The sequence below is a fragment of the Actinia tenebrosa genome, unplaced genomic scaffold (genome assembly GCF_029948245.1).
Source record: "Actinia tenebrosa isolate PJP-AT-01 unplaced genomic scaffold, QUT_ActTen_1.0 PGA_scaffold5__44_contigs__length_20552954, whole genome shotgun sequence".
Lineage (NCBI taxonomy): Eukaryota > Metazoa > Cnidaria > Anthozoa > Actiniaria > Actiniidae > Actinia > Actinia tenebrosa.
Genome location: NW_028292582.1, coordinates 7,990,499 through 8,007,964, shown reverse-complemented (window position 1 = coordinate 8,007,964; position 17,466 = coordinate 7,990,499). Strand labels below are relative to the sequence as shown.

Here is a 17,466-nt window from a genome sequence, read left to right as displayed (position 1 = left end):
AAAGAAATGATTCTCAAGGGAATGATACATGGTCTGAAATGGGAAAGCATTCAATATAGGGGTCTATTTAGAGCCTGTGAGCCTGAATCTGTTATCTTTGGCCTAATCTCCTATAAAAATGTGAGGGGGAGGGGTGGTGACCTAACAATTATCCTGATTATCTAATATGAAGCTTAAATCACATGAAGATTCTTTGCATAACGGGTACAGGCCACTGTCTAGACTACATTGTCTATATTGACCTTTATCACCAGGTTCCAGTGAAGACTTCCATGGGAGGAGTGGGTCAGACTCTGATTTGTTCAACTGGATGCCTTTTAGCTGATGGTATTTCTGAGCCACTTGTGGTGCACATCTGTAAACCCAGATATGTACATAGGAACCATTGCCAATGTAAACCTGAATAAACCAATATCAAAACTCATACATGGGTTGAGGAATGCTTTACAACTAAAAGCACTTTTATTCAGTTGCTAGCATGCATCTCCTAAATGCAGCCGCCACTCACGTTGCCATGCAATGCTCACTCTTATTTAGGGCAGTGAGCATTGTGTGAGGATATAAATGGGTGGCTTCGTAGGAGCTAGACTATCTGCATGCAGAGTCCTATTATTTGCATGCTGAGCATTTGCAGAAATGGAATAATTATGAGACTGCAAAACACTTTAATTTATTTTTGTCCGCCCACTGATCCGCAACCAGAAATATATGACTTAAACAGCTGGAAAAAGTATCCAGGTCTCCCTATGGAGTGGCCAAGTAATTCGTTAAGTGTCCACTTCCCACTTAATTTACAAATCAGATCCACCCTTAAGTTGCTGCTGGATACAGGATTTTAAAGAGATGGAGGGGGCTCCAAAATGGCTGCCCCAAAGCAAAAAAAATGTCACATACAATTGGCTTTCTAAAGGGTGATCCAATTTTATGAAACCATGGAACCACACCCCTGGATCCCCCACTGACCACCCCCTCCAAAAACAACACATGAATGTTTCAAAAATAACTGGCACCAGTAAAGGAGTATTAAAGTTTTGTCATTGTATTCCTCCTAGACTCTGTCTTTGTTGAGGTGTTCAAACTCATTCATACACTAGCATAATAAAAAAATATAAAAAACTTGTGATTGCCAATCACCACTGCAAAGCAGTGCCGCAGCTCAATGGAGACAAACTGAAATCATGTGAAGGCACCTCTGGCTACAGTTGCTACACCAGTCCATGTATGACCCCAGAGCACAGCTCTAAGGCTGCATTCATAATGTATGCAGAGGGGGGAGGGCAGGTGAAAATTTGAAATGCGCAGAATAGTTCTTAACACCCCCCTTAAAGTCATGCAAAAAAATACGATCCCCCTAAGCAAGGCTTGTAGCTTCTTCCAAAAATGGTGTTTCCCCCTATTTTTCTGATAAAAATTTGTCCATCCCCCCCTTTTTCCTACCAGAATTTTACCGATTCCCCTCAATTTTACCTGCCTTCTACCCCCCCCCCCCCCCTCCCCTGCCCCCCTCTGCCATACATTATGAACGCAGCCTAACTAGTTTGTATTAGTTAGGGATAATGAAGATTGTGCGCCCTCCTCTCACCTGGGGTCTCGGGTTAAATTTCCAGGGCTTGATCGCTGCACGCACGTTCAAAATATGGCCATGCAGTTTTAGATTTGTCCTTACCTTGATATAGAAGTCTATCCCAGTAAGTCTCTCTCCTCTAAGGTCATAAAACTTCGCTTCAAACTTTGTGAATGATCTGCCACTTTCTCGTTCTGCAAAGGATTTGACCTGAAAGAAAGAATGAGTCGTTACGAATGGACTATAAGTGTCTCAATCACAAATGAGGGGTTATGACTTTGCTATTTTAACCATTCCCTCGTGATGAATCCCAATGGCAACCTTACAAGAGGTGTAGCCTCCCCTCCTACACAACTCCCCCCCCCCCCCCCCCCCCCCCCACACCACACCACACCAAAACAACATCAAAACCGCTTTGCATATCAAAACTACTTCGTCATATTAAAACGGCTTAGTCAGCTATATCTTTGAATTAAACATGACAATAAGATAAAAAGCGGAATACATCTGCATAATTATAAACTGATCGAACGCAACGAAACGTGCAGTCAATCATCAACTGCAGACACCCTTCTGCAGCTATCTCTTGTGGTCACGATATCTTATCAATATTAAATGCTGAATGATTGAAAGAAATAATACAAGAATAACTGAACTTTTGAAAAGAAAACATTTCAACTTAGTTCTATTCTGCATCATTTGGTCTGAATGATTTCGCGTGACACGAGCAAAATCGTACTATACGACCTTTCATCTCAGAAACACAAAAAAATTGTACAAGTTTTAGTTTAAGGGCCTTTTAACTTATATTAATACAGTATTTAGTTTCAATAAAAACTGTTATGAGCTATAGAGCAGGTTTTGGGCAACCAGTGACTACTTCGCCGAAATTTTCGTATTGATTGTCTGACTGTACGAATCAGTTGGTGTACAAAATTGAGAACCATTTAATTTACATAGGTAAAAGTTATTTGTACAAACCTCGTCACAAATGCTCTGTATTTCGGCATCAGCTGGATTCATCATTGGTACGGTATTGGAAGTTACAGGATCTAACGCTATGTTAGTAAGATGTCGTGTGAGAGCTGTGCTCAGCTGATTGATCACGAAGGGAAATGAGCTGGAGCGTCAAGATCAGGTCGCCTTAGGTCGACAAAATTGGAAAGCCAGTCGAGTGCAATTTTAACTCTTTGTAAAGACTTGCGTTACATCAACTTGCAATCAATTGGCTTTTTTGAAATATCTTTTTGATTTTTCTTTACTTTAATACCCTTATTTTGCTCCTTGCGTTCTGCATGACAGTAACGCAACACCCTTAACGTTACCGTTAGTAAAGGTTGATAGACGTCATTTCCCTTTTTGGATTTTTTTTGTTTTTTTGTTTTTGTTTTTGCACATTGGAAAACCTGGGGGCAAGGCAGGGATGCTCTTTGCACCTTATAGGGTTCTAAACCAGAGTAAAACTTGTACCTCTTAGGGTGTTTGTCAGGTGTAGTAAGATGCACAAAGTCATTAATTCAGGATATCTATTTTCAGTTCATCATCCATACCCAGATGTACAGAGGGTGAATAGCGCTATCTGATGAATAAATCTTATCCAGCGAATAAATTTATTGGATAACATCAACTACTTATCCTCTGGATAAAGATGTACAACCAGGGCCTGACTTCTGTCAAGTAGATTATATTAAAAGCCAACCACTTAGCAGCCTATGATGACAATCAAACACTGCCAACCAGAGAGTGTTCTATTACCCCCTTGCCTCTCGCTGTAGGATAGCATTCAGCTGATTGATATCAAATAATAGAATAGAGTGCTCACACTAAATCCGTTAAACAGATACTAATTTTTAGCACTAAATAGTGATGATTAAAAAATAGAAAACAAAGGATTCTGTATGAAATAGTACTAATTAGTACTATTTAATGTTCACGGTTTTAGTGCGTGCACTCTACTCTTTGGTTGGCAGTGTTTGCTTGTCATCATAGGCCGGTAATAAGATTCATTACATTCATTTAGGTGATTAATAACAAATATGCATAAACTAAGTAATTTATGGGGTGGTGTCCATTGGGATTTGGATGGGGGAGGTGGGGCAATCATTTTCTCTGGTAACAATTAGGGTGGCTATCATTTATTGCATGTCTGAAAGATATTTAGTTTTTACAAAGTCTGTAGTTTGGGGGAGTCACTAGGAACAAGTTAAGTTCTATTATTTATTTCATTTGAAAATACGAAAGTTTACGTGGTGCATAGATTTTGGGAGACATAAAAATTTTTATTACAGTATCGTTAAGAAATATATAATGTTTTTCAGTTCATGGGAAATTATTTTTAGTGGATGATTGCTCATATTAGAATTCATTCCATGGTATTACCAAGTATTAGAAGTAGGTTATTGGATCAGCCTCAGACTTGTCGACTTGAATACTATGGAGCTCTAGTGTGGATCCAGCATGAGGAAGCGACCTAAATACCCTAACGTGGACATAGGAATCCTCTCCTACATGAACCTTGAATACAAAATGAAATTCATTCAAATTCAGGTAGTTCAAGAAAATATCCATATCTTCCCCCATGAAGGAGATTGGAATTTCCAATGAGTAGACATGGTCTGAGGAGGGCACGCCATGACAAGTTATGGAATACAATTACTAGTAGTTCTTCTATATAATGAATAGAGCTGTGCATAAAATATTTTTGTGAAAAACTTTGTAAGAAATTGCACAACTTTGCACAAATTAGTAAGTTCAGTATACCTTGAGTAGACCATAGAACAACAAAACTGTACTTATTTGTACAGTTTTGTAGACGCTTGAAATATAATTGCTTTAAATTCTGCTTGGCTTGTGCCTTAGGTATCGAATTCAAAGTTTTCATTTTCTCCTACCTTGATGAAGAAATTTGTACCAGCGACCACTTGACTGGCGTAAAACTTGGCTTCAAATCTTGAAAACGATTTTCCTGCCTTCCCTTCAGCTGCAGTCTTTATCTGTGAATAAAACCAAAACCTTAGAATATTAGATACACTATAATTGAACTTTTAAATCTTAAACAAATTAAGCTTAAGATACAAGGAGATCTTTTTGTGGTACTATCGTCGTGTACGGATTAACGAAGTACGTCATAGGTTTCCGAACACACGAGTGTGACTTAGAAATTTTGCTTCTCCTCACTTAGAAAAAAAATTAAGTGAAGACACCAAGAATCGAACTCGGTACCTTCGGCACCAAAGAACTACTACAATGCCAACCCCAACCCTAACCCTAAACCTAACCCCTAGACCACGAAGCGAATTCGGTTGGGTGTTCTCATTTTTTAAGTCATATTTAAACGATGTATCATCAGCGCGTGCACATAAATATTTATTATAGTTCAATTCATGCTATCGTAGGGTACGACTACTAGCCGATTACTCGAAATTTGAATTTGAATAGAATTCCCCTGACAATTCCCGTACGAGACGATACAACCCTTTTTGTAATAAGCTTTACATAAGACGAATAAAAGCTTTAAAGTATTTACGGATTTTGAACCAACCTCGTCACAGATTTTCTGTATTTCGGCATCAGCAGTTTTCTGATCTGTTAAACCACCACAAGACATACTGAATAAAGTTTTTAAGTACTTCAAAAGTGAGTCTTTTTAATATTTCAAAGAATAAGAAAAGCCCCTCCTTAGTCTCACGCTTGTCATGTGAGATGGTATGATAAATACAGCTTTTGTCGAGGCGTTCCTGGAGGAGGTGGAGAGAAGTCTAGGATTGAAAACACAGGAAGACCAACATCTCGCTCTCTACCTTCCTTGCCTTCGTCTCATTTTCTCGCAATAGATTAACAAACATCCACGGTATAAGATCCTGAGCTAACATCTGGGCTGATTTAAGTCAGCGCACAGCTAACGTATGTCGAAAAAGACTATTCCACCTTCCATCATAACAAACTGATGTACAACAAAACATATGAAGCAATAAACAGCTTACCTCACAGTGAAGGCCCTATTAGGGGGTACCTAGTACTATAGTTCGTGGTTTTCTTGTCGCCGTAATTTCGAGGCCATGTCGCAATCAATTGCAGGCACGTAAGTAGGTCGGTAGGTCGGTAGGTCGGTAGGTGGGTAGGTCGGTAGGTCGGTAGGTCGGTAGGTGGGTAGGTGGGTAGGTGGGTAGGTGGGTAGGTGGGTAGGTGGGTAGGTCGGTAGGTCGGTAGGTCGGTAGGTCGGTAGGTCGGTAGGTCGGTAGGTCGGTAGGTCGGTAGGTCGGTAGGTGGGTAGGTGGGTAGGTGGGTAGGTGGGTAGGTCGGTAGGTCGGTAGGTCGGTAGGTCGGTAGGTCGGTAGGTCGGTAGGTCGGTAGGTCGGTAGGTCGGTAGGTCGGTAGGTCGGTAGGTCGGTAGGTCGGTAGGTCGGTAGGTCGGTGGGTCGGTAGGTCGGTAGGTCGGTAGGTCGGTAGGTCGGTAGGTCGGTAGGTCGGTAGGTCGGTAGGTCGGTAGGTCGGTAGGTCGGTAGGTCGGTAGGTCGGTAGGTCGGTAGGTCTGTAGGTCGGTAGGTCGGTCGGTCGGTAGGTCGGTAGGTCGGTAGGTGGGTAGGTCGGAAGGTCGGTAGGTCGGTAGGTCGGTAGGTCGATAGGTCGGTAGGTCGGTAGGTCGGTAGGTCGGTAGGTCGGTAGGTCGGTAGGTCGGTAGGTCGGTAGGTCGGTCGGTCGGTCGGTAGGTCGGTCGGTCGGTCGGTCGGTAGGTCGGTCGGTCGGTCGGTCGGTCGGTAGGTCGGTAGGTCAGTAGGTCGGTAGGTCGGTAGGTCGGTAGGTCGGTAGGTAGTATTTGTTGAAACAATATACTTCTCAATCGTCAACCTTAACACCAACTCTTCGAGAAGTTTATTAACTTTTACTTTAATACTGTTTACAAAATGTAATATCGCATAGAAGCTAAGTGATTGAAGAGAATACATGTACCAATAATATCCACACGTTTTACAGTTAACAAGCTACTTCACTAATCGGTAGGTTTTTTTTATGGCAAATATGTGCTAACTTTTATCATCATTAATTAATGTTATTATTTTTCCTTTCTTTGTCTGTAGCTGCGCTTATACTGCCCACCAATCTATGACAAAATAAACAATTAGATAGTTAAGTAATTAATGGTTGTTTGGATGGATGGATGGATGGATGGATGGATAAATGGAGGGAGGGAGGGAGGGAGGGAGGGAAGGAGGGAGGGACTCATGGATGCATGGATGCATGGATGGATAAATGGAGGGAGGGAGTGAGGGAGGGAAGGAGGGAGGGATGCATGGATGCATGGATAAATGGATGGATAAATGGAGGGAGGGAGGGAGGGAGGGAGGGAGGAAGGGAAGGAGGGAGGGAGGGATGGATGGATGGATGGATAAATGAAGGGAGGGAGGGAGGAATGGTGTATTTGTGTTTTATTATGTACGATCGTCATATATAATTACATGTCAATCAATGCAAATCTAACATTTCCTCCCTTCTTAGTTATGAATCACTGTGATAGAAAAAATAATTCAATAATGTCTCTGAATGTTCATATCTATTATGACTGTCCTAATATTGTTCATACATATAACGTTTTGGTGGGCTTCTGTGCCTTGTTGGGTATCGATGTCCTTTGCCTTGTCCTTCTTGCGTCATGTTGCTCTTAGCGGGGGTAACTTTCTTGCTTGTCTGGGTTGTGCTGACTGATGGCTGTTCTACTGCTGATGGGCAGACATCTTCTGCTGGTCTTGGTTGAGGGTCGCTTTGATTTTCATCATGCTTCCTTTCTTGGATTTGGTCTGTGTGCCTTCTCCAATAACTTCCAGCTTCTGTTTTGACTTCATACATCAATGGTCCTAGTTGTGTGTTGATGGTTCCATTAACCCACTTGTCTTGTCCTCTGTAGTCTCGAACTGTCACTGGCTGTCCATCATCAAACAAGCGTATAGGTGTTTTCTTCTCAAGTGCTTTCTTCATTTGTTTCTTCTGCACTGTGCTTTTTACATCTGGCTTCATCAAATCCAGACGTGAACGTATGTTTCGACCAAGGAACATTTTGGCTGGTGTTTCGTTAGTGGTAGCATGAGGTGTGTTGCGGTACATCAGTAGGAAATTTGCTATCTTCTTGTTTAAAGAGGCTGATTCTGATTTCATTGCCTTCATACTCTGTTTGAAGGTTTGCACGAATCTTTCTGCTTGTCCATTCGTTGCAGGATGGAACGGTGCTGATCTAAAATGGTGAATCCCATTGCTCTTCATGAATGCTTGAAATTCCTCTGACGTGAATTGCGGTCCGTTGTCAGAAACGAGCTGCTGTGGTACGCCGTTTCTTGCGAATACTGAGCGTAGTACCTCAATAGTGCTTGTTGCTGTGATCTTGTTCATTGGAAACACCTCTGGCCATTTAGAGTGTGCGTCGACTATAATCAAAAACTGTTTGTTCATAAAAGGTCCAGCAAAATCGATATGGATGCGTTCCCAAGGTGAACTTGGCCATTCCCAGGGGTGGATGGGTACCTTTGTTGGGTTGTTTCGTACTTTGTTACAACCAGAGCAGGTTTTGGTTATCTGTTCAATTTCGGAGTCGATTCCTGGCCACCAGATGTGACTTCTAGCGAGGGCTTTCATTTTCACTACGCCTAGGTGAGTTGAATGGATGACCTCCAATACTTGTTTCCTTAGGGTGTCTGGAATGATTACTCGTATTCCCCACATGAGACATCCCTGATACGTTGTGATTTCATCTCGACGATTGTAGTACGCCAGTAGTAACTTGTCGTCTGGCTTAGTTGACCATCCAAACATGGTCTGTTCATAGACTCTACTTAAGGTCTTGTCTCTTGTTGTCTCTCGTCTGATTGTTGCGCTTGTCACTGGTAACTGTTCAAACTGACTTAAGTGAAAAATGTCAACAGCTTCTTCCTTTTGACCCTCTGGGGTTACTTCGAACGGTAGTCTTGAAAGGGCGTCAGCGTTAGTGTGTCGCTTAGTGTTCCTATACTCTATGTCGTAAGTATAGCCTGATAGAAACATAGCGTATCGCTGTAGTCTTGTAGCTGTGGTCACTGGTATGCCTTTGGTTGGGCTGAAGATGGTTACTAGTGGTTGATGATCCGTAACCAACGTAAACTGTCTTCCGTAAAGGTAGGTGTGGAATCGTTTGATTCCAAAGATGATTGCTAATGCTTCTTTGTCAATTTGAGAGTAGTTTTTCTCTGCTTTCGTTAAGGTGCGAGAAGCGAATGCTATTGGTCTTTCTTGTCCATCGATGATATGGGACAGAACTGCGCCGACTCCATATGGTGACGCGTCGCATGCTAAGCGGATAGGCTTCTTGGAATCATGATGACACAATACCAAATCTGACGTGACCATCTCTTTTACCTTCTCGAAGGCTTTGTCACATGCTTTCGTCCACTGCCATGCTTTACCTTGTTCCAGTAGCTGGTGGAGTGGTCTCATTACCGAGGCTAGGTCTGGTAGAAATCTGTGGTAATAATTTACGAGGCCAATGAATGCGCGAAGCTGAGTGACATTCTTTGGTGCTGGAGTATCACGCACTGCTTTAATCTTCTCCTCTGTCTTGTGTATGCCGTGCTTGTCTATCTTGTGTCCACAGTATTCGATCTTATCTTGGAAGAACTGGCATTTGTCTAGGTTGACCTTGAGTTGGTACCGTTGCAGACGGCTCAACACACTATCCAGATTGTTAAAATGTTCGGTATTGTCCTTACCAGTTATTATCATGTCATCTAGGATGCATTGGACTGATGGTATTCCTTGCAGAATCTGTTCCATAGTCCTCTGCCATATTGCTGGTGCAGACGCGATTCCAAACAACATCCGGTTGAACTGGTATAGACCCTTGTGCGTATTCACAGTTAAATACTTCTTTGAGTTTTCTTCCATCTCCATGTGTAGGTAGGCTTGCCTCAAATCGATCTTTGTGAACTTTTCTCCATCTGCTAACGATGCGAACACATCTTCTATCCTGGGTAACGGGTACTGGTCCACTGCAAGCTGGGGATTAACTGTGAGCTTAAAGTCTCCGCAGATTCTTACTCTTCCGTTTTTCTTGAGTACGGGAACTATGGGTGTGGCCCATTCGCTTGTTGCCACCTTGGATATTATTCCCATTTTCTCTAGCTCGTCTAATTCTCGCTCCACCTTTGGTCTCAAGGCATATGGTAGTTGTCTGGCTTTCAGAAATACTGGTTGCGGTTCCTCTTTGAACTTTAATGTCGCCTTGATGTCCTTCACTTTTCCAATTCCTTCTTCAAAGACTGTTGGATATTTGTTTAAGATATTGTCTAGTGCGTTGTTGGTACTTGCAGGTTCCTTATTCAGTGTTAACACGTTGTTTATCTTTTTCCATTCTAACTGTATCGCTGCTAACCAATCTCGGCCAAACAGTGCTGCTGTGCCTCTCTCGACTAGATATAATTCGAGGTTTTTCTCTTGATTGCTGTACTTTACCTTGACGCGTGTGATTCCTAACGGATGAATTTTCTCTCCTGAGTAGGTTTTTAAAACAACTTTTGTGGGCTCAATTTTAGCCTTGCCGACTTGCTTCTCAAATTCATCTTTAGACATGACTGAAACTGCTGATCCTGTGTCAAGCTCCATTGATACTTTCTTTTCATTAATATTTAATGGTAGTTGAATAGGCTTAGTTTTCTTCTCTTTTATCGAATTAATGTCTAAGCTTCCTACGGGAAGTTCATTGTCGCTGTCCGACTCGTCTTCGCTATCGGCATTGTTATCGAGGGCGTGTACATTCCGGCGTGTATGGCGGCGTGTTTGTTGTCTGCGTTTAGCTAAACATGCTTTCTCGATATGTCCTTTCTTCTTGCAAAAATAACATGTAGCTTCTTTATGTTTACATGAATTAGATGAATGACCTGGTTTATCACATCTAAAACACGTATTATCTCTTGGTTTAAGCTGATTTTCGGTTGGTTTTCTAGGCTTTGCTTTAGCTATCTTGTTTACACCAACTTCTTTGTGCTTACCTTGTAATTCAATGGCGTCTTTCGCGGCCATTTCCATTGCTACGGATATTGCGATAGCTTTTTCCAGTGGTAACGTAGATTCTGAAAGCAATCTTTTCTGTATTCCGGTATTACGGATTCCACATACTAATCTATCTCTGAGTGTGTCGTTCAGGTTATCGAAGTTGCAGTGAATCGCCAACTTCCTTAGTTGTGCTACATAGTCGTTTATAGTTTCTCCTTCGTCTTGCATTCTTGTATGAAATCGGAAACGTTGAGTGATTACAGACGGTTTAGGCGATAGTTGTCTCTCCAAAAGGTGTACGATGGTATTATACTCAAGCTCAGAAGGCTTTTCTGGAGCTGCTAAATTCCGTAAGAGATTATAAGTTTTACTTCCAAGTAGCGTAAGAAGCGCGGGAACTTTCTTCTCTGTTTTGATCTCGTTGACTGTAAAATATTGTTCCAAACGCTCGATGTAGGCACTCCATGTTTCTGTAGCTTCGTCGAATGGTTCTATTCTTCCAATAAAGGCCATTTTTGTTTGTGAAAACCAAGGAAATCTCACATTATTTCAAGAAGAAGTCCTCCGAATTTTTACAATGTGGCCATCCTCGTCGCCAGTAATTGTGGTGTATTTGTGTTTTATTATGTACGATCGTCATATATAATTACATGTCAATCAATGCAAATCTAACAAATGGATGCATGGATGGATGGATGGATGGATGGATAAATGAAGGGAGGGAGGGAGGGAGGGAGGGAGGAATGGATGCATGGATGCATGGATGGATGGATGGATAAATGAAGGGAGGGAGGGAAGGAGGGAGGGAGGGAGGGATGGATGCATGGATGCATGGATCAACTTACTATCCCAATTAATGACAACTCTTGGCAATCAAATTGTTAAGAAACCGTGGTCCGCTTAAATCAGAAAAGTTGTCTGTTATGATAACATTATTTTCAACTCCTCCAGCAATGGTTTTCAACTCATGAGGGTCAATATCTACGCCAACACCAATGGAAATGATTTTGGCGCCCAGAGACTGAAATAAGAACAAAAAGGAAAAGAGGATAAGAATAAATTGAATATATAATAATGGATGGATGGATGGATGGATGGATGATGCACCTACCCTCAGACTACTGGCAGGACCATGGACTGTGTTACTTCCTCCCCACGTCATACCGTCAGTCATTACAACACAGGTTATAGGAACATTGGGTCTCTTTTGGAGCTTGACGATTTTATCCGCAGCACATTTTAAGGCCAGATCGGTTCGTGTTGATCCACCGGTGTACCTTAGAGAGTCACAGTACTTCGGACAAAAATATAAAAAGAAAAACGATTGCTTCGATATTCTAGCTTTGTGTGACCTGTTAATTTGTGTCACACACTCTCCGCCCTATTTGCGGCTCATATTGATAGCAGACGTCTTCGTCTATCCATCACCAACACCCGGCACCACCATCATCATCACCGACAATATCACCATCATAATCACCATCACCACCACCATCACTATCACCATCACCATCACCATCACCATCATCATCATCATCATCACCATCATCATCACCATCATCATCATCATCATCATCACCATCATCACCATCATCATCACCATCATCACCATCATTATCATCATCATCATCACCATCATTACCATCATCACCATCATCATCATCATCACCATCGTCACCATCATCACCATCATCATCATCATCATCATCATCATCATCCTTCTCAACAACTGCTCCGAAAGTCTGGAACACTTTACCAGTGATAATGTTTAACTCTTTAAAAACAGATTCGAAACGTTTCTTTTCAATTCAGCATATAACTGTACTTAATTTTTATTATTGTTATCCTTATTTTATTAATCAGAAAAACTAACGCAGATAGATTTTGACGTTTTGATGACATCCTGTCTTTATTATTAAGAAACTAACTGAAAAATATTTAGTCTTTATTTTATTTGTGCATTTTAACCTATATTTCAACCTTGAACAATTTCTTTAAAATAATTTTTCCCATTTTCTATTGACTGTATATAATATCATTATCAAGCGCTCTTAAATATTGTATAGCACGAGCGCTATATAAAGTTTAGTAGTTATTATTATCATTAATCATTGTTACATACTTTTTTCAAGCTTTCTTTGTTCTTCTTGGCGCTCTCATTCCAGTCCAAGACCTGTTGGCATTTTTCATCGTAGGTCACGATGCCAATCCTTGTACCGTCAGTGAAGTCAAAACGATCCATGAAGCTTTTGATAAATTTCTGGGTTTGCCTAAACCCTTTTAATTTGACACTCCCAGATACGTCAATGACAAGTACAACATCGGCGACGGTTTTGCAACTCGCTACTTCTATTCAAACAGAAAAGATTATGGGCATATAATTTGTTCTATGTCATGGTTGTGTGCTTGTGAAAGCGGAAAACACGTCGAAAATATTCGTGTTTAAGGTATAGGAGGGTTACATCAATTGAAGAACATGACCAAGGGTAGGGGTAGAATATCCCATGCTTAAGGTATGGGAGGGTTACATCAATTGAAGAACATGACCAAGTGTAGGGGTAGAATATCCCATGCTTACGGTATGGAAGGGTTACATCATTTGGAGCACGTGGCCAAATTACTAAATAAAATGGAGCTCTGGAATACACAAAAATATGGCTCTCACCTTCTTCTTCTTGCTCCTTTTCAGGTGCAGCACCTACGGCAACTTCTTCTTCTTCTTCTTCCATTTCTTCTTCTGGGGCACCTCCAACTGGTGCGCCTGCGAGAACGGCAGGAACCGAAGTTTCAATCTGTCGTAAAGAAACATCAAATCTTATTGACTATCCTGGAACAACCTCTGGGCGGATCAAAGTCAGGGCACGGCTGACTCTCAGATCGAATTGGAATTTAGCGTGTAACTTTTACGGAGGGATAAAAACGGAGAGCCCTTAATGCGGAGCAATTACACGGAGCAATTTTCTCTGCAAATTGTCTTGCAAGAGCGTTGCGACACAAGTTGCAAGAGAGTGTCTACACGGTGCAAGGGAGACGTAATCTTAGCAAAAAGTAGAAACGAATTATACTTTTGGCAACAATTGCTGCACTTTTCTCGCAACATTTTTCAAATTGCGCTGTAGGTTACACACTGCAATGATCCATGCCACTTGTGTCGCAACGCCGTTGCGAGACAAGTTGGAGAGAAAACTGCTCCGTGTAAAATAATTTTTGTGCCTTTAGAAAAACTTTTGAATCAACAAAATCATAAGAGAGCACTGACAAGCTCTACTCAGCAACATGTGATGCCGAGTTCTTACCTAACCCTCCCTTCCTTTGTTTATAACGAACAAACGGCCTCACCCTCCAGTACCTTATCTATAGCAACTTTATTTACCGTATAAAAAAAGGGTCGATATTGGGGACCAATACAATTGCTGCCATCAGGAGCGATTAGCTGTGCAGCCTGAGTTATTGGTCCAGAACACTTGGACACGTCGTCAAGAGGATTCCTGTGTTTGTCATGAGAAGATCATAAATGATTATCAATCGCAGGCATGTAGTCCATGGAGGTTTAAAGTAGGGATATGGTTGTAATAGATTGTGTGTTGTGACTGGGATATGGATTGGATGTGACTGGGATGGATTAGATGTGACTGAGATGGATTGGATGTGACTGAGATAGTTTGGATGTGACAGAGATGGATTGGATGTGACAGAGATGGATTAGATGTGACTGGAATGGATTGGATGTGACTGAGATAGATTGGATGTGACTGAGATGGATTGGATGTGACTGGAATGGATTGGATGTGACTGAGATGGATTGGATGTGACTGAGATGGATTGGATGTGACTGGAATGGATTGGATGTGACTGAGATGGATTGGATGTCACTACAATGGATTAGATGTGACTGACATGGATTGGATGTGACTGAGATGGATTGGATGTGACTGCAATGGATTAGATGTGACTGAGATGGATTGGATGTGACTGGGATGGATTGGATGTGACTGGGATGGATTGGATGTGACTGGGATGGATTGGATATGACTGAGATGGATTGGATGTGACTGAGATGGATTGGATGTCACTGCAATGGATTAGATGTGACTGACATGGATTGGATGTGACTGAGATGGATTGGATGTGACTGCAATGGATTAGATGTGACTGACATGGATTGGATGTGACTGACATGGATTGGATGTGACTGGGATTGATTAGATGTGACTGAGATGGATTGGATGTGACTGATGTACTTACTGAATCAAATAGCTTCCCAAATCTCCCCGTTGTGATAAACAAAGTCCTTGGCTGTCTACTCCAAACCATGTGTGTCCTTTAGCAAGATTTAATTGCCGACACCGACACAGTAGACTGTTTAGAAAGGAATAATAATTATTATGTCTGAGGATATATGTGCAATATTGCGTGACAAACCCAAGATACAAAACGCGATAATCCGTGTCGATGCAACTGTAACACACTCTTATCGCGTGACAATTCACGAGAACTTATTTTGACATTGTTATTCAGTATTAGAAGTAATCAAGACTCACTCGTGCTCGTAAGCATTAAAGTTGTCCCAGTCAACAATATTCCTGTTCCTGTCATCAATAGCTATCGAGAGGTTAACATGCACACCAGTACTACACCCGATCTTTTTCCACAGCTTTGGGCAGGTCTGGTACGTAATCTCAGCTGAAAATGACAGAAAATAATATAAACACAAATAATTTCTTTACGTAGTTTTTCCAATTTCAGACCACGTTCATTCTCTTCAAAATAAGATTTTTTGTTTGAGCAGGGGCGTTGCATTATGTTTTACGTTTTCTTGTTATAAGGAAAAACAAATTTAAATTACTGTGTACATCCTAAAAAGCCGCCATGTTGTTGCCACGAAAGGGGAAGTGGGAGGGGAGGGTGGGGTGGTCCCCTTGGGTCCCCTGTGCATACGGCCTTGTTGAGTTATATCCATATTCACGTGTTTTTTACGTGTTGCTAATGTTTATCAGAAAAAAAGGGGGGGGAGGAATCCACAATTTTTGGAAGAAGCTACAAGCCTTGCTTAGGAGGGATCGTAGTTTTTTGCATGACTTTAAGGGGTGTTAAGAATTATTTTGGACATTTCAAATTTTCACCTGCCCTCCCCCCCCCCCCCCCCCCCCCCCCTTTGCCATACAATATGAACACAGCCTAAGGTTTGTTTGTTTGGGGAAATTAGAGGTTTGAAAGTTGGAATTTTTGGGAAGGAAGACATGTTGGTGAAAAGTACTTACAAGGTAATAAGCAAGATGACAATTGTATGGCACCCAACAACAGAATCGTCAAGAAAAACACTAGGAAAAAAAGGTTTAGAACATGTTAAAGAAAGGGACGGATTGCATAATGGAGGATTGGAAGAAATCGCAAAAATATGGGCAAGTTAATATATAATGACCAAAATTAAAAGTATACAAATTCTTGGTTTTAAGTACTTTTGTGCATTTTTTTTTTCTTTATTTCTTTTTTCTTTTTCTTTTTTTTTTTTTTTTTTTTTTTTTTTTTTTTTCTTTTTCTTTATATATATATATATATATATAGCAAATTTATCTGTAAATGTAAATTCAACCTACCAATAAAGAAATGACAAACAAAACAACTGTTTTTTGATAAATTACTGACACAATAAAGTCAATGTTTTCATGTTTTTGAGCTTCTCATGACCAACGTAGCTTTTGAGTACCATGACAACGCCAGGTTGCCATAGATAATAATAAATGTCAGATTGCGCTTAATTTTCCCTTGAGCGGAAATTCGATTTTTAAGGGCTATTATATTGTTTTTTCAAAAACATTCTAAAAGAAAATGATTTAAAATGTATAGCTTAGAAGAAACGAAATTGATACTAAGAGATGTGTGATCGTGCCAAGGAGCATGAAATGCACTCCTTGGATATTAAGAGGATGGAAGGAAAGATGAAAACGAAAAAATTAATGCATACTGAGAAAACTGTGTTCAAGTATTTTCTCGTCCATTTAGTCTAAATTTGAAAAGAAATGGGGAAAAGGGAGATGGAAACTTTTTTGAAAAGCCCTTTTTTTAAATTACACTGGTATAAAAAAATTCAAAGTAACCTATTTTTCTACTTAGTTAGCTATAGTTTATTTGAAAATCTATTTACACTCGCAAATGGATAAAAACATCCCTAGATTTCATTCTAAAACTAATTTGTAGCTTTGGAATTGGAAAACTTAATCGACTTTAACATCAGTAATGGAATCTAGACGTTTTACTAGATTATCCAAAATTGGAAAATAAATAGTCTTAAATGTAAAACATATGACCTTGGTAAAAAATTTTTAAAGAGCTGAAAAACTATAATACGAACTAATCTTTAAGTTTAAACTTATAGGATGTATAATGAGTTAAAAATTAGAAAATGTTCCAGAGGCGGACTCGTTAATTTTGTTCCCCAAAAACATGCACCAAAACAGAGAAAATAGAATAAAGTTTTTGAATAACTTCTTGTGAAAGAAAGATAGAAATGTCATTTTCTTCTAAAAAATTAAAAATGATTCTCTAGAAATACTTACTTTTGCGAGGTCGCCAAATTAACGATTCCAAACTTGTCCTCAATATACCTCGCTCCTTTACTAACAAACAACTCAGCTTCCTCGATAAGAGGAAATCTTTTTTCCTAAGGATTCTAGCTCTATCTTACGTTACCTTGCAACGACAAGCACGTTGCAATGTTACCATGGTGACACGGAGCACGTTGCTATGCGTTGAAAGAATGTAGTAATCATTTTTAGTAGAGTTGGTTTTCTGCTATTGATGGCCCATTGATGATGTTAAAATACTTTCTAATGACTCTTTAATGAGCTTATTGATTATATATCTGATTATATTATTTTCAAATTTGACTT

The 17,466-nt window shown here is 40.5% G+C and overlaps 3 protein-coding genes across 3 annotated transcripts in view; all 3 read right to left on the bottom strand.

The window, feature by feature from the left end:
- Window positions 1-2,655, bottom strand: part of LOC148906446 (uncharacterized) — a 10,097-nt gene extending 7,442 nt beyond the window's left edge. The window contains exons 1-3 of the mRNA XM_089037409.1: window positions 2,546-2,655; window positions 1,667-1,774; window positions 243-399 (exon numbers count right to left, since the gene is read on the bottom strand). Coding sequence (XP_088893535.1) covers window positions 243-399; window positions 1,667-1,774; window positions 2,546-2,590 — 310 coding nt within the window. The 5' untranslated portion in view covers window positions 2,591-2,655. The remainder of the gene's footprint in view (window positions 1-242; window positions 400-1,666; window positions 1,775-2,545) is intronic.
- Window positions 2,656-3,822: 1,167 nt separating this feature from the next.
- LOC148906445 (cystatin-B-like) lies at window positions 3,823-5,266 on the bottom strand. The gene is made up of 3 exons (XM_089038087.1): window positions 5,106-5,266; window positions 4,456-4,557; window positions 3,823-4,078 (listed from the first exon to the last, which is right to left on the bottom strand). Exons 1-3 carry the CDS (start codon window positions 5,169-5,171, stop codon window positions 3,950-3,952), a joined length of 297 nt encoding a protein of 98 aa, XP_088894213.1. The 5' UTR covers window positions 5,172-5,266; the 3' UTR covers window positions 3,823-3,949.
- Window positions 5,267-6,409: 1,143 nt separating this feature from the next.
- Window positions 6,410-17,203, bottom strand: LOC148906444 (uncharacterized). Its single transcript, XM_089037420.1, has 10 exons — window positions 17,134-17,203; window positions 15,838-15,897; window positions 15,118-15,259; window positions 14,822-14,935; window positions 13,950-14,064; window positions 13,242-13,368; window positions 12,699-12,925; window positions 11,688-11,870; window positions 11,422-11,597; window positions 6,410-6,665 (listed from the first exon to the last, which is right to left on the bottom strand). Coding segments are annotated over exons 1-9 (1,137 nt in total). The 5' UTR covers window positions 17,135-17,203; the 3' UTR covers window positions 6,410-6,665; window positions 11,422-11,429.
- Window positions 17,204-17,466: the final 263 nt, after the last annotated feature.

Bases quoted from the DNA above. Each gene is read 5' to 3' on its own strand.
- LOC148906445 (XM_089038087.1), bottom strand. From the start codon at position 5,171: ATGTCTTGTGGTGGTTTAACAGATCAGAAAACTGCTGATGCCGAAATA. The intron at 4,558-5,105 runs GTTGGTTCAAAA...TTTTATTCACAG, and splicing joins TACAGAAAATCTGTGACGAG to ATAAAGACTGCAGCTGAAGG. The intron at 4,079-4,455 runs GTAGGAGAAAAT...TTTGTATTCAAG, and splicing joins GTACAAATTTCTTCATCAAG to GTTCATGTAGGAGAGGATTC.
- LOC148906444 (XM_089037420.1), bottom strand. The intron at 14,065-14,821 runs GTAAGTACATCA...TGACAAACACAG, and splicing joins TTGGGAAGCTATTTGATTCA to GAATCCTCTTGACGACGTGT. The intron at 11,871-12,698 runs GTATGTAACAAT...TTTTGTCCGAAG, and splicing joins ACAAAGAAAGCTTGAAAAAA to TACTGTGACTCTCTAAGGTA.